The sequence below is a fragment of the Lathyrus oleraceus genome, chromosome 4 (genome assembly GCF_024323335.1).
Source record: "Lathyrus oleraceus cultivar Zhongwan6 chromosome 4, CAAS_Psat_ZW6_1.0, whole genome shotgun sequence".
NCBI lineage: Eukaryota > Viridiplantae > Streptophyta > Magnoliopsida > Fabales > Fabaceae > Lathyrus > Lathyrus oleraceus.
The window spans coordinates 244,614,744-244,627,575 of NC_066582.1; the positions used below are offsets into that span (position 1 = coordinate 244,614,744).

General features: G+C 36.8%; 1 protein-coding gene across 1 annotated transcript; it reads right to left on the reverse strand.

Moving 5' to 3' along the window:
• Positions 1-10,849: 10,849 nt before the first annotated feature.
• Positions 10,850-11,638, reverse strand: LOC127136880 (uncharacterized). Its single transcript, XM_051063390.1, has one exon. It carries the CDS (start codon positions 11,636-11,638, stop codon positions 10,850-10,852), a length of 789 nt encoding a protein of 262 aa, XP_050919347.1.
• Between the last annotated feature and the right edge of the window lie 1,194 nt (positions 11,639-12,832).

Sequence of the window (12,832 nt, forward strand, 5' to 3'; positions counted from 1 at the left end):
AATCAAACATCAATCTTGCAGTAAAAGGGATATGAAAACCCTTAAGAGTAATAATGATTGCCCCAATTCCATTTCCATAAGCATTGACAGCTACATCAAACACTAAACCCCATCGGGATCAAGGCTCAGGCCCTTTTTTAGGCAACGGTTAATCATAATCTTTAGCTTTCAAGTACATAACATCTTCATCAGGGAAGTCAAACCTGATGGATTGATAATCATCGATCGGTTGGTGAGCCAAATAATCTTCAAGAATACTTCCTTTAATTGCTTTCTGATTCGATACTCAATATCATGTTCAAACAATAGCATCTACCAACGAGCTATCCTTCCGATCAAAGCAGGCTTCTCAAAGATATACTTGATTGGATCCATTTTGGATATCAACCAAGTGGTATGATTGATCATATACTAGCGTAAACATTTGGAAGCCCTTGCTAAACCACAACAAGTCTTTTCAAGCATGGAATACCGAGACTCGCATTCTGTAAACTTCTTACTCAAATAGTAGATGACATGCTCCTTTCTACCAGATTCATCTTGTTGTCCAAGTACACAACCCATGGATTCTTCTAATACAGTCAAATACATAATCAAAAGTCTTCCTTCCACTAGAGGAGACAAGATAGGAGGTTCAAGAAGATACTCTTTGATGTTGTCAAAATCTTTCTGGCAATCCTCTGTCCAAACATAGCTTGATCTTTGCGGAGAAGCTTGAAGATTGGCCCACACGGGGAAATCATGTGAGATATGAATCTGGATATATAATTCAGATGCCCGAGGAACCCTCTAACTTGCTTTTCTGTCTTTGGCGCAGGCATTTCTTGAATAGCTCTGACTTTATCAGGATCTACTTCAATACCTTTCTGGATGACAATGAAACCCAACAACGTTCCTGAACGGACACCAAAAGTACACTTATTAGGATTCAACCGAAGTTTAAACTTTCTCAACCGCTTAAACAACTTTAACAAATACTCAACATAATCTTCTTCAATCTTCGACTTAGCAATCATATCATCAACATAGACTTTTATCTCTTTGTGCATCATGTCATGAAAAAGAGTAGTCATGGCTCTTTGGTACGTAGCTCTAGCATTCTTTAAAATGAAAGGCATCACTCTATAGAAGAATGTTCCCCAAGGTGTAATAAATGTTGTCTTTTCCATGTCTTTGGGTGCCATCTTGATCTGATTGTAATCGGAGAAACCATCCATGAAGGAGAAGACATTGAACTTAGTCGTATTATCTACCAATATGTCAATGTGTGATAGAGGAAAATAATCTTTCAGACTAGCTTTGTTCAAGTCTCTATAATCAACACACATCTGAACTTTACCATATTTCTTTGGAATAGGTACAATGTTAGCCATCCATAAAGGACACTCAGCAGTAACAAGGAAACCAACATCAATCTACTTTTGCACCTCTTCTTTAATCTTGACAGCCATATCAAGGTGAGTTCTTTTTAATTTATGCTTAACCGGCAGACATTTTGGCTTCAACGGCAATCTATGCTCCACAATATCAGTATCAAGACCTGGCATATCTTGATAAGATCAAGCAAACACATCCACATATTCTCTAAGAAGCTCCACCATCCTCTTCTTAACATCTAGACAAAGCAGTGTCCCAATCTTGACTTCTTTCTTGTTATCTTCATAACCTAGATTAACTACTTCCAACGACTCTTTATGAGGCTGAATGGTCTTCTCTTCGTTCTCAAGTAACCGAGAAATCTCATCAGGAATCTCTTCATTATCCTCTTCTTCCATTTCGAACACAGGAAATTCAAAGTTCGAAGAGGGCATATGGTCATTGTTTTCAACAGGTTTAACAATTAATCTGCACAATAATTTTATGCTTGATTTTAGAATATGAAAAAATAAACACACATTGTGATGCATATATAAGGTGATTATTATTTTGTTTTTTATGTTACCATTTTCTAGAATAAGCAAAAAGGAAAAATATAATATGGATAAACAAAATAACATTTTATTAATGATGATGAAGCTCAAAACAAAACCCACATATATTCACTTTCACCTTGGGCATAGTAAAAGAATTTTGAAAATAACAAAAAAACAAACATATTACTTCGACAAGTGAAAAACCCAAACCAGCTCTGTTCTTGTTTTCAGCAAGCTCAACAATTTGTCCCCACTTAGCAGATTGACCATTCTCCACCAAAAACTGGCTATTTTCAAAGATGACATGGATTCACCGCTCTTCTTAATAGAAAGATTATCAATAGAAAGGGCTTGAAATTAAGTTCCCTCAGCTTCGTCATCATCAATGTAGGAAAACAAGGAGAGATTACTCACTAACATGGCATGCTCTCCACCCACGATCACTAACTTCTCATTCTTTACAAACTCCAGCTTCTGGTGCAGAGTTAATGTAACTTCCCCAACCTCATGAATCCATTGACGTCCTAAGAGACAATTGTAGGCGGGATGAATTGCCATCACTTGAAAAGTGATCTGAAATAAGCATAGACCTATCTTTATCGGGAGATCAACCTCTCTAATTACAGTCTTCCTCAAGCCATCGAAGGCCTTCACAACAACTCCACTAAATCTCATTAGAGCACCTTGGTAAGCAAGTTTGGACAGGGTAGACTTGGGAAGAACATTCAAAGAGGATCAAGTATCCACTAGCTTATTGGATAGGACATCTTCTTGACAATTCATAGAGATATGCAGGGCCAAATTGTGATTTCACCCTGCTCAGGCAGTTCTTCATCATTGAAGCTCAAATTGTTACATTCGGTAATGTTGCCCATAATGCCATCAAATTGATCAATTTTCATGTCATGGTCCACATAGGCCAGCTCTAGGACCTTCTTCAAAGCTTCTCGGTGGACTTCTGAACTCATCAGTAGGGATAACACAGATATCTTGGACGGAGTGTGCAACAACTGGTCCACCATATTGAAATCACTCTTCTTGATCAATTTCAGCACCTCATCTAGATCAATAGTCTGATTCATAATACTGGATTAGCCGACTTGTATGACAGGAGTTTTCTCTGAATTTGATTTCTCTATCACCACGTCTTCTGTCCTTTTGGGAGCTGCAACAACAAATATTCGACCACTCTGGGTCACACCACTTACATAGCCAATGTTCACAACAGAGGGAAAAGCATGAATAGGCACTTCTTTGCCGTCTTATATCATAGTAGCATTATACTTGTAAGGCACGATTTTATCAGACTTGTAAGGCGTAGGGCCCGCCAAACGGATAACCAACAGAGAAACAACATCCTTCTGACCATCATATGCAATCACAACTGGTCGTGGGAGATAAAAACGAGGAACTATGACTTTCACCTCATGCTCATCTTCATTTATATCCCTCATAACTTAAATAAGATTCTGATCCAGCATCTCTTGCAAGTCTCTTTTCACAATAGCACATCCTTGGGGATCTCTGGAGCAAACTTGGCAAGAAGCATGGTCATGTTCATAATATCTCAACTCATATAAAGTAACATTCATTTCAACCAAGGACCTTCTTATTAGATTGATGTCAAAAAATCGGTACGTCCCATGACACCCTTCGACCATACTCACAGCTGTATTACCATGTTTGGGCAGCGGGTTAGCTTGTACATTGGGATTAGAATCTTCAAATGACAAGATACCGCTTTGCATTAACCTTATTACCTCTCCTTTCAAGGTGAAACAATTCTAAATATCATGGCCTGGTGCTCCTTGGTGGAATGCATAATGTTGGTAAGCTTTATACCACCACGGAAGCTCTTTCGGAATAGCCGATGGAGTTCTTGTTTGCACCAAATTTTTCTGAATTAAATTCGGAAACAACTTTGTGTAAGTTATTGGAATCGGGTCAAATTGTACATGGATTTGGGTACGATTTTATTTATTATGTTGATTTGCGCGTTATTGTAAACACAGTTGATAACTCGGTGCTGCTTGAGCAACTGGAGCCGAATTAAACATTGGAGTTACAGATGCCACCTACTGATGATGTTGAATGTTCCTTGGAAGTCTTCTACGCCTCTCTTGCGAGATAACATTTGCATCTTGTTCCTTCTTCTTGGGTAAATCATTCTCATATTTTCTGGAACCATCAGATGAACTACTGTCTTTTAACCGTCATTCACGAACAGCTTCTTCTAATCTCAAACCCATATTCACCATTTTAGTAAAGTCACTAGACGCACTCGCAACCATCCTATCATAATAGAACAAACTCAACATCTTCAAAAATAGCTTTGTCATTTCTTTCTCCTCCAATGGAGGACTGACCTATGCAGCGATCTCGCACCACCTCTGCGCGTATTCCTTGATGGTTTATTTATCTTTACGGGATATAGCACATAGTTGATCCTTGTCTAGTTCCATGTGTAATACCATAATTTTGACCCTAAGATCCCTCATGCTTTCTCATCATATGCATTAGCATTGGGATCACATCTTGGCATCCTCCTTACCCCTCATTCATTGGGTTTGCATTGGGAGAGATCACCAAGCACTATTTGATTGTATCATACTTTGTATCTTTATCATTTAATAACCAAAAACCAAAAATATGTCTTTGTATAAACTAACTCTTTTGTAGGTAGAGCATGTGCTCACCTTTGATCTATCAAGCTCACATCTAGGGTTTAAGACCCTCAATGCAAGGAGTTCAAACAAGAATTGGTTTACTATGTCCCTAAGCATCATATACGAATCCCCGTGATCTGTACATGATATTTTGATCAAGAAATCATCAAGAGTTTGGAATTGGTTTGCTTTGGAAACCCTAATTCATCTAGGTATCTTGTGTAACTTCTCCAACAAGCTTCTTCACCATTTGATCAAAAATTTCAAGGGATACTTCAAATTCCATCATCTTATGCATATATTATCCTCCATGAGTCCCAAAAGTCAAGATATTGGCAATCTAGCAAGTTGGTTCATGGTGGTTGACCAGAGGAATTCATCTGATCAAAACTGGGGTTCCCTAGACCCTATCTCCTACAATTTTTGTCATATGAAAATGATTTTAAGAGCAAAGTTACTCTAAATGACATTACAAACAACTTTCATGTTGAGTTATAGAGATATTTTTGCTTGGAAAGTCATTTTTATGGTGAAAGATTATAGGTCCTTTTGTCTAAACCCTAATTTGAAGGTCAATTTCCCAAGGCCATAACTTGCTCAATTTTTATGATATGAAAGATTTCCAAGTTGAAAAATCAAATTCAAGATGTCTAATTTGACTTTTATGTTTGTAGGATGACCAAATTCAACTTTTATATGCATGTGATATGAGGATACATTATAGGTCATTTTGGATCAATGCCATTGAACAAGTGATTTTCCTCAAATTCAAAAATGTATAACTCCTTCATATTAAATCCAAATCAGGTCAAGTTTGTGACCATTTTGAAGGATGTTGAAAGAGATACAACTTTGATGAAGGAACTTTTCTCATTTGAAGCTCACATAAAAAGTTAGCTAAGGTGGAATAAGTGAACATATGGCTTGACACTTAGAATTTTTTTTGACATGTTTGATTTTCCCAACTTCCACCTCAAATTCATCTTGATCCATGCTTAAAATGAAAAAGTGTTCAACATGAAAGTTGTTCCTATTGATCTAGCCTTTCCAAAAAGTCAAAATCCATCCCATTTGGACAAAGTATGAGTGACTTGCGCATGGCTTGGACATGGATGACCATTTGGCACAAGTGAGCTTGAAACTTTCATACACAATTGCATGGCTTACCAATGTGACTTCAGCAATGTTTGTACTTGTTTTTAGACCTGAAGAGATGATTACATGGGCCTATCATACGCCCATGAACCCATGCAATGTACATTGCTATTTTTAGAAACTTGATTCAAGTGTGCAAATATCAATCCATATGGCTATATAAATAGAACCCCTTGCCATCACAATTAAGGACCCTGCGCGCCAGCTTTGAATCCCAACCTCCAAAACCCTCTCATTAAAAGGATAACCTTGAGAATTTCTATTGGAAATTAAGTTTGAATCTCACTGTTTGAGATTCAAATCTCCAAGAGTCTCGTGCCTTTTGTTCATCCAATTCCACTTCATCAATTGTCCAAAGCAAGATCAATAACAAGCAAGAGCAAGATCATGGTCATACAGACCTGCATTAAAGGTATTTTCCAGAAATTTTCATCTCTTTGATTCTCACTCAATTCTCCATAATCTTCTTGATATTTGGTTGTCTGAAGTCCTACCAATGTAGGCAACAAGATTGAGTTGCTTTGAGGTCAAATCGAAGCAACTCAGATCATGCACCTCAAAATTCAACTCCCTGTATCTTTCAATATACTTGGAATTAGGAGAAATTGAGGCCAGATTCGAGCTCCTGAGCATTTTTACTTTAAATTTGTGTCATTCTTTTTAATTTTGGTGATGGTTGTGAGTGAACCAAGCCGGTGAAGCTCACCGGAGAAGGAGACTGGTGCTTTGACTCGGGTGGCATGCTGACACTCATCCGAACCACAGGATCCTTTTCAAGTGTTTTAATCTCGTGCCTTGGTTTTGCATACCATCCCTGCAGCGCTTTGACTTTAGTCCACCATGGAATGCGCTAGCAGCTACTTGATTTGCCACCTCAATTAATGAGGGAGATCAAGTGGTCCACGTTTTTTTTTCTATTTTCTGATTTTTATTTTATTTGGTTTATTTTCATTAATTCATATCAATTGTAATATTGATCCAAAAAATATGAGATTTTCACCAAAAGATTTTAAATAAATTCCTCTTTCATTTTCTAAATTAAAATCAATTTTGGGATCATTATTAATATTTTTCATGATTTAATTGTTTTTTTTGAATATTTTTAATTGTTTAAAAATAGTTTTAAGTTTCCAAAATTAATGAAATTGTTTCTCCAAGGTCCTTTGACCTTGTTTGACCTATGATAAATCTCATGGCCATTTATTTGGTGTTTTGATGAGGTTTTAGGATTTTGACCAACCATGATTTAATTTAATGTATTATTTAATTGATTTTAATTGTTTAAATGTAAAAATAAATTGTGTTGAGGTTTTGATATTGACTTCTTGAGTTTGACTTGTGTTGTTGGGCCTTGGTCAAGGTTGATTTGACTTTGTTAAGTTAAAAAAACTCATTGGATTTAGGGGATTGATGAAATGTACATTTCATCTCCCAAAATGAATGAATGATTTTAATTTGATAAAAGTCCTCCTTTGACCAATTTGTGTTGATTCCATTTCCCCTCCCTCTTCATCTCAATCCCATTATCTTCTCATCCATTTCATGGACATATAATGTCTCTATATCTTAAGGCTAGCTGATTGCAAAAACAACATAAGTATGAAGGAGATTAGGTCCATCCATTTTGCATATTCTTTTAAGTGTGATATGTTTTAGGAGTATGATTCATAATAAAATATCTCTAACATGCATTAATACTAAAATTTCTATTGCCCGACCTCAAATAGTTGTGACTTCTACATAAGTCCAATTACGATTGCTTAACATAGTGCTAAATTGTTGACACTAAAAGGCATAGCATTCTAGTAAGTGAGATTGCAAGTCGCCCCTCTTTTATGATATTGTGTGGAAACTTGGCCTTTTTTCCTTCCTTTGGAAGATGTCTTGATTTAAGGATCCATGCTTGTGAATAGTGGGTTGAGTGTTCTCCAAAGAATGACTTAAACAAAACAAAAGCAAAAGCAATACTAACTTCTAATCAACTAACAACTAACATTTAATTTCAAGCCACTTACTTTTATGCACTTTAATTTTAAGTCTTTATTCATTTGCCATTATTCATACCATTTAACTTGTTTACTTTAATGTCATTTTCACTTTGCTCATTTGAGCCTTATCTTGTGATTATATTGTGATTGTATATACTTGTTTGTGTTTGTGGTCTTTTGACCTTAATGTACATAATAACAACAAAAACCCTCAAAGAAATTTGTGTGGACTGTTGGATTTGCTCTGAGACATTGGACTTAGAATTAGGCAACACTCTCTATGCAAAAGGACTTGGCCAATACCAACTTTCATGAAACCAAGTGCTTGTAATTTAAAACTTCATCTGAAGCAGGTATTGTGATTCCATCTGAGTTCATCTGCTAAATGGTCTTACTAAAGCTGTTACTTTGAACCTGTGCCTGGTGCCTATCTTTGAATTCATATGATATATGGAAGATTATGAAGAAGATCATGGAGTTGCTAAGCTTGGATGTGGCTATCTTTATTTGATGTCTTGCTCTTCATCTTGCTATTTGTGTATTGATATTGCTTGATTCTAAAAGTCCAAGGGAAATTTGGGTTTCTATATGACATTCTTGTCTATTGGATTGTAGCTCATTGGTCAGATCTTTTCAACTCTTAACTTTTAAAGTTTTGCTTAGGATTAGTCTCTTGATCTCTTCCCCACTTCTTTAATTTCAAATCTCTTCCTCCTTTTAAAAAATCGTCTTTGTTTGTGTTTTCTAAACTTATACCATATTTCAAATTAGAAACTTTGGCCTTATGCCATTGAATTTTGAAACTCTTTTATTAATCAAACTTGTAAATGAACTTAACTATACTTGACTTAAAATTTCAAAAGCCAAAAATAACTAACACTAATTCAAACCTTTTTAGGCCCTTTTGTGCCTTTTCTAAACTTAAATTTTTGTTAAAAGCAATGCATCCACTTTGAAATTGTTACCACGAACTACGAGGTTTTGATCCCTCGTTTTTATGTTGGTACGTAGGCACAAGTCTGAAGGTCTTGTCAAATACAAAAATATAACTAATGAATTCTTTCTCATCCCTCCACTCTATTTATTTCAAACATCATTTTATACCAAAACACATATGTACACAAAAAAGGGCTCCCTAGGAGTACCTAAGACACTTTGGGTGCTAACACCTTCCCTCTGTGTAACCAACCCCCTTACCTGTAATCTCTGGCATTTTATTAGTTTTTGATTTGAAAACTTCTTATTTTGGGGTTTTGTTCGTACTTTTCCCTTTTCCCTTGGAAACAATAAAAGCGCGGTGGCGACTCTGGTTTAATTGACGTCTAGCTTATCCATAGCTTGATGGTCATGAATTTACCGTTACACCATGTCGATGTTATATTTTTACTAGAGAACAAAAGCCTCACCTAGGTCATTGAACATTCAGATTTGAGTACTGTCAAGCCCCATATACCATTTCAAAGCAGTGTCAGTTAAACTGTCTTGAAAGTAGTGGATTAGAAATTGATGATTGTTAGTTTGGGTCGACATCATTCGGGCATACATCACCAGATGACTCAGAGGACAAGAGTTGCCTTTGTACTTTTCAAAATCTGGAACCTTGAACGTGTGTGGAATCTTCACACTAAGAACCAAACATAAATCATGAGCATTCTTCCTAAACATATTTTCCCCCTCAAAGCTTGAATCTATTTCTACATAGCCTGAAACTGATCTTAGAACTCGTTCATTCTCTCATAGACACCAACAGTCTCGCTTTGGTCAGGGTGGAAAACATGTTCTTCAACATAAGGAACAACATGAACCACAGAAGGTGGTACTGACATCACAGGTTATGCCACTGGAACTTCAGGTTGGTACCCCTTAGGCACAAAGTTGGAAGGCATGCCCCAAGGGAAACTAGAAGGTATGTGGTGTTGCGGAGCACTGATGGGATCCACTGAGATAGGCGTAGAGACAATCTTGGAAATAATGGTCCTCTGAAGCAGAGTCGGAGGTGGAGGTGGAGGTTGATTCTGAGCAGCCGCCAAAGCTTCCATCATAGTAGTAAGCCTTTCGTATACGTTCCTCAAAGTTGTCACCTCTTCATGGAGCTCATGATTCTCTTGCTCTAGATGGTTCATCTTTCTTAATTGATTAGCTCGAGTATTGTACCAGTGAGATAGTTTGTCTGAATAAAGACCAAGAAATAAATAAGACCCATGGCGAACTTGCTCAAAGCAAGACCAAGATGCAACATGATGCATGATATGCAAATTCGGATGTTATTATTGTTACTTTCCAAGGAACTTTAAGACATAAGTTGCAAACATATGAATAATACATTTCAATGTGCTAAAAATCTCATTTTATTAATAATATAATCATAAATACAATTTCAATGATCATAAACGAAAAGAAACTAGATCTATGAAATCATGTCCGATGACGATCCAACTCCAAGCTGACACTTCTTAAGAAGCCTTTTGATCTCTCTTTCGTAGTTGATTTTCATGGCATCATTCTCTATCACAAGCAGATCTATAATTCATTTCTAAATGCCAGAAGTAGGAAGATAGGTAGATGAAGAATTGTTAGAGGAAAATAAATCATCTTGGCCTCAGGATCTCTTCACAGCATGTTTCTCGAGCAATTCTATCAAGTTGTCCTTTTCCTTTAGCAGCTTCTTCAATTCTTCTTTCTCGAGGTGTGAGGTGTGAAATTTGCTCTCCTAATCATACCTCTCTTGCTTCATCCTACCCAAAGCCTCTTGCAACTCCTTTATGCCTTTAATAGTGGGAGATTTGACCATTACTAAATACATAGGTATTTCATAAGCGTATGACATCTTGAATTCCTTTGCTCTCTTCTTCACCCAACTAGTGTAAGGCTCCAGAGCTACACAATTCCTCAATCTAAGCTCTCTTTTTCCTTTCCTATGAATATTGTGCCAATCATGCATTATCCTAGATTTCAACCCTTGAGTGTCCTTCCCTTCTTGGAAAAATAAACCTTCTAACAAAGTGTTATTAGGTTTATCCTTCATAGCAAACCCAAGTTGACGTCTTGCCAAAGCCAGATTGTAGTTGATTTCTCCTTGTGTACCAAGAAGAGGAACATTAGAGAACTCCCCACAACTATCAATAATCTAAACATCGTGATAAACAGAAGAGTACCAAGTAATGTCATCATTGGTGAGAGACATGAGTCTTTGATACCACCTTAAACAACTCTTGTTTTCTTGTAAGATATGAGACTGCGGCAAGTGTGAAATAAACCACTTGTACAGTAAAGGTGCGCAACAAAAAATAGTCCCACCCCCTTTAGAAGTCCTATGATGAATGGAGAAATAAGTATCACAGAGCAGAATTGGAACCAGATTCCTAATCAAGAAGATCCTTATATCATTAACATCAAAAAAATTATCAATGTTAGGAAACAAGACTAAACCATAGATGAGTAAGGCAAGAATAGTTTCAAAGGTGACTATGACATTAGCATTGGAAAAATAAAAGGCTTTTTCCAATAGAAACTTCAAAGTCAACCCTCTGATACCTCCTTCGGCAGTGAGATTGACATCTATGTCAGACTTCCTCAGATGAATGGCTTCAGCAATAACCCGAGATTCAAGAATTCCTTCCACACCATTAAAAGGAACTCTATCAGAAATTGGTATACCCAAAAGATAAGCATACTCCTCCATGATAGGAAACAACTGATAATCAAGGAAAGTGAAACACCGGTAGATAGGATCATAGAACTGAACCAAAGTACAGAGAAGACAATCCTCAACATCAGTAGATAGCACAAATAAAAGTCTTCCAAAACGGTCTCTGAAACCCTTCGGATCATCCACAAAAGATGCTAGCTTCCTTAATTCCATGGGATCAAGACATCTAAAATTGTATTTCTGAGTATTCATCCTTCCAATATCCATGGTTAAAGTATTTGTGGTGTTTGCTACAAGAGTATCTAAGTTCCTTGAAAATTGAGTAAAATTCTTATGAATGGCATTAGTGCATGATGCAACAATCACAAACAAGGTCACTCAAAGTACACAAACAAAGGTCCAAAGGTTCGGAGTTACGAGCATGAAGCCAAGGGTAAGAACCAACCCATAATGTATGTACCAAGGGTATAATCACCTGTAGAACAAGGTTTTGAAAATTTCCCAGAGTCGTGATTCCATCTTTTGTATATTATCGATTTATACGACTACTCGTCGACCAATAATATTCTCAAGAGAAACTTGTCAGAGTGTAGTATCGCGTAATAACTAATTCAAATCTACACCAGAATAGCCACCGCAATACATCCTAAAAAGTCCAAGATAGGTTAAGGGTTCTAAGGTCATCAACTTCTCGGGCTCCCAGGTCAGAAAAAGATGCCAACTATAACTACTCGTGTGACATCAGTAATCCCAAATGGTCCTCCACTGAGTGGGGGATCTCAAGTCAGATTATTAAGGATTAACTCCACGTAAGCCAAACATGACTATACCCTCCCTCCTATCATAAGAGCTCTCAAGTCCGGTTATAGGACTTATCTAACCACACAGAGATCACTAAGCACCAAACGGAACAAACAATATCAAACATAATATATACACAAAAACAAAGATGGGCTAACCCACTAGGGACTACTCCCCAGCAGAGTCGCCATTTTTCTGTAGCGGTAAATTTTTTAAAACAAAACCCAAATAAGTTTTAAAACAAAACTAATAAAAAGAGAACAAGGGTTTGGGGGTTAGTTATGCAAAGGGAAGGTATTAGCACCCTAAAAATCCATGGTACTCCATGGAAACCTCTTTGAAAATATGTACATTTTGGTTTGAAAAAGGTGTTGTTTGTTAAAATATTGGAGGGATCGGAAGAGAAGCATATTTTCTTTATTTTGATGTTTCCCAATACTTTTTAAGTCTCATGCCTACGTACCAACAAAGTGCAATGAAGCATCAAAACCTCGTAGTTCGTGGTAAAAATAACAAAAGGAGTTTGTTTTGATTCATTTTTATGGAAAACACATTTTGTCATTTTAAGGGGAATACTCAACTAGTCACCCATAAGTATGAGAACTCTGCATCATCGTGAGAATGGCTCCAACTTGGATAAGGATCAACAAGTATTCCACT

Excerpts from the sequence above, each read along its gene's own strand:
- LOC127136880 (XM_051063390.1), bottom strand. The coding sequence starts at position 11,638 with ATGGATATTGGAAGGATGAATACTCAGAAATACAATTTTAGATGTCTT.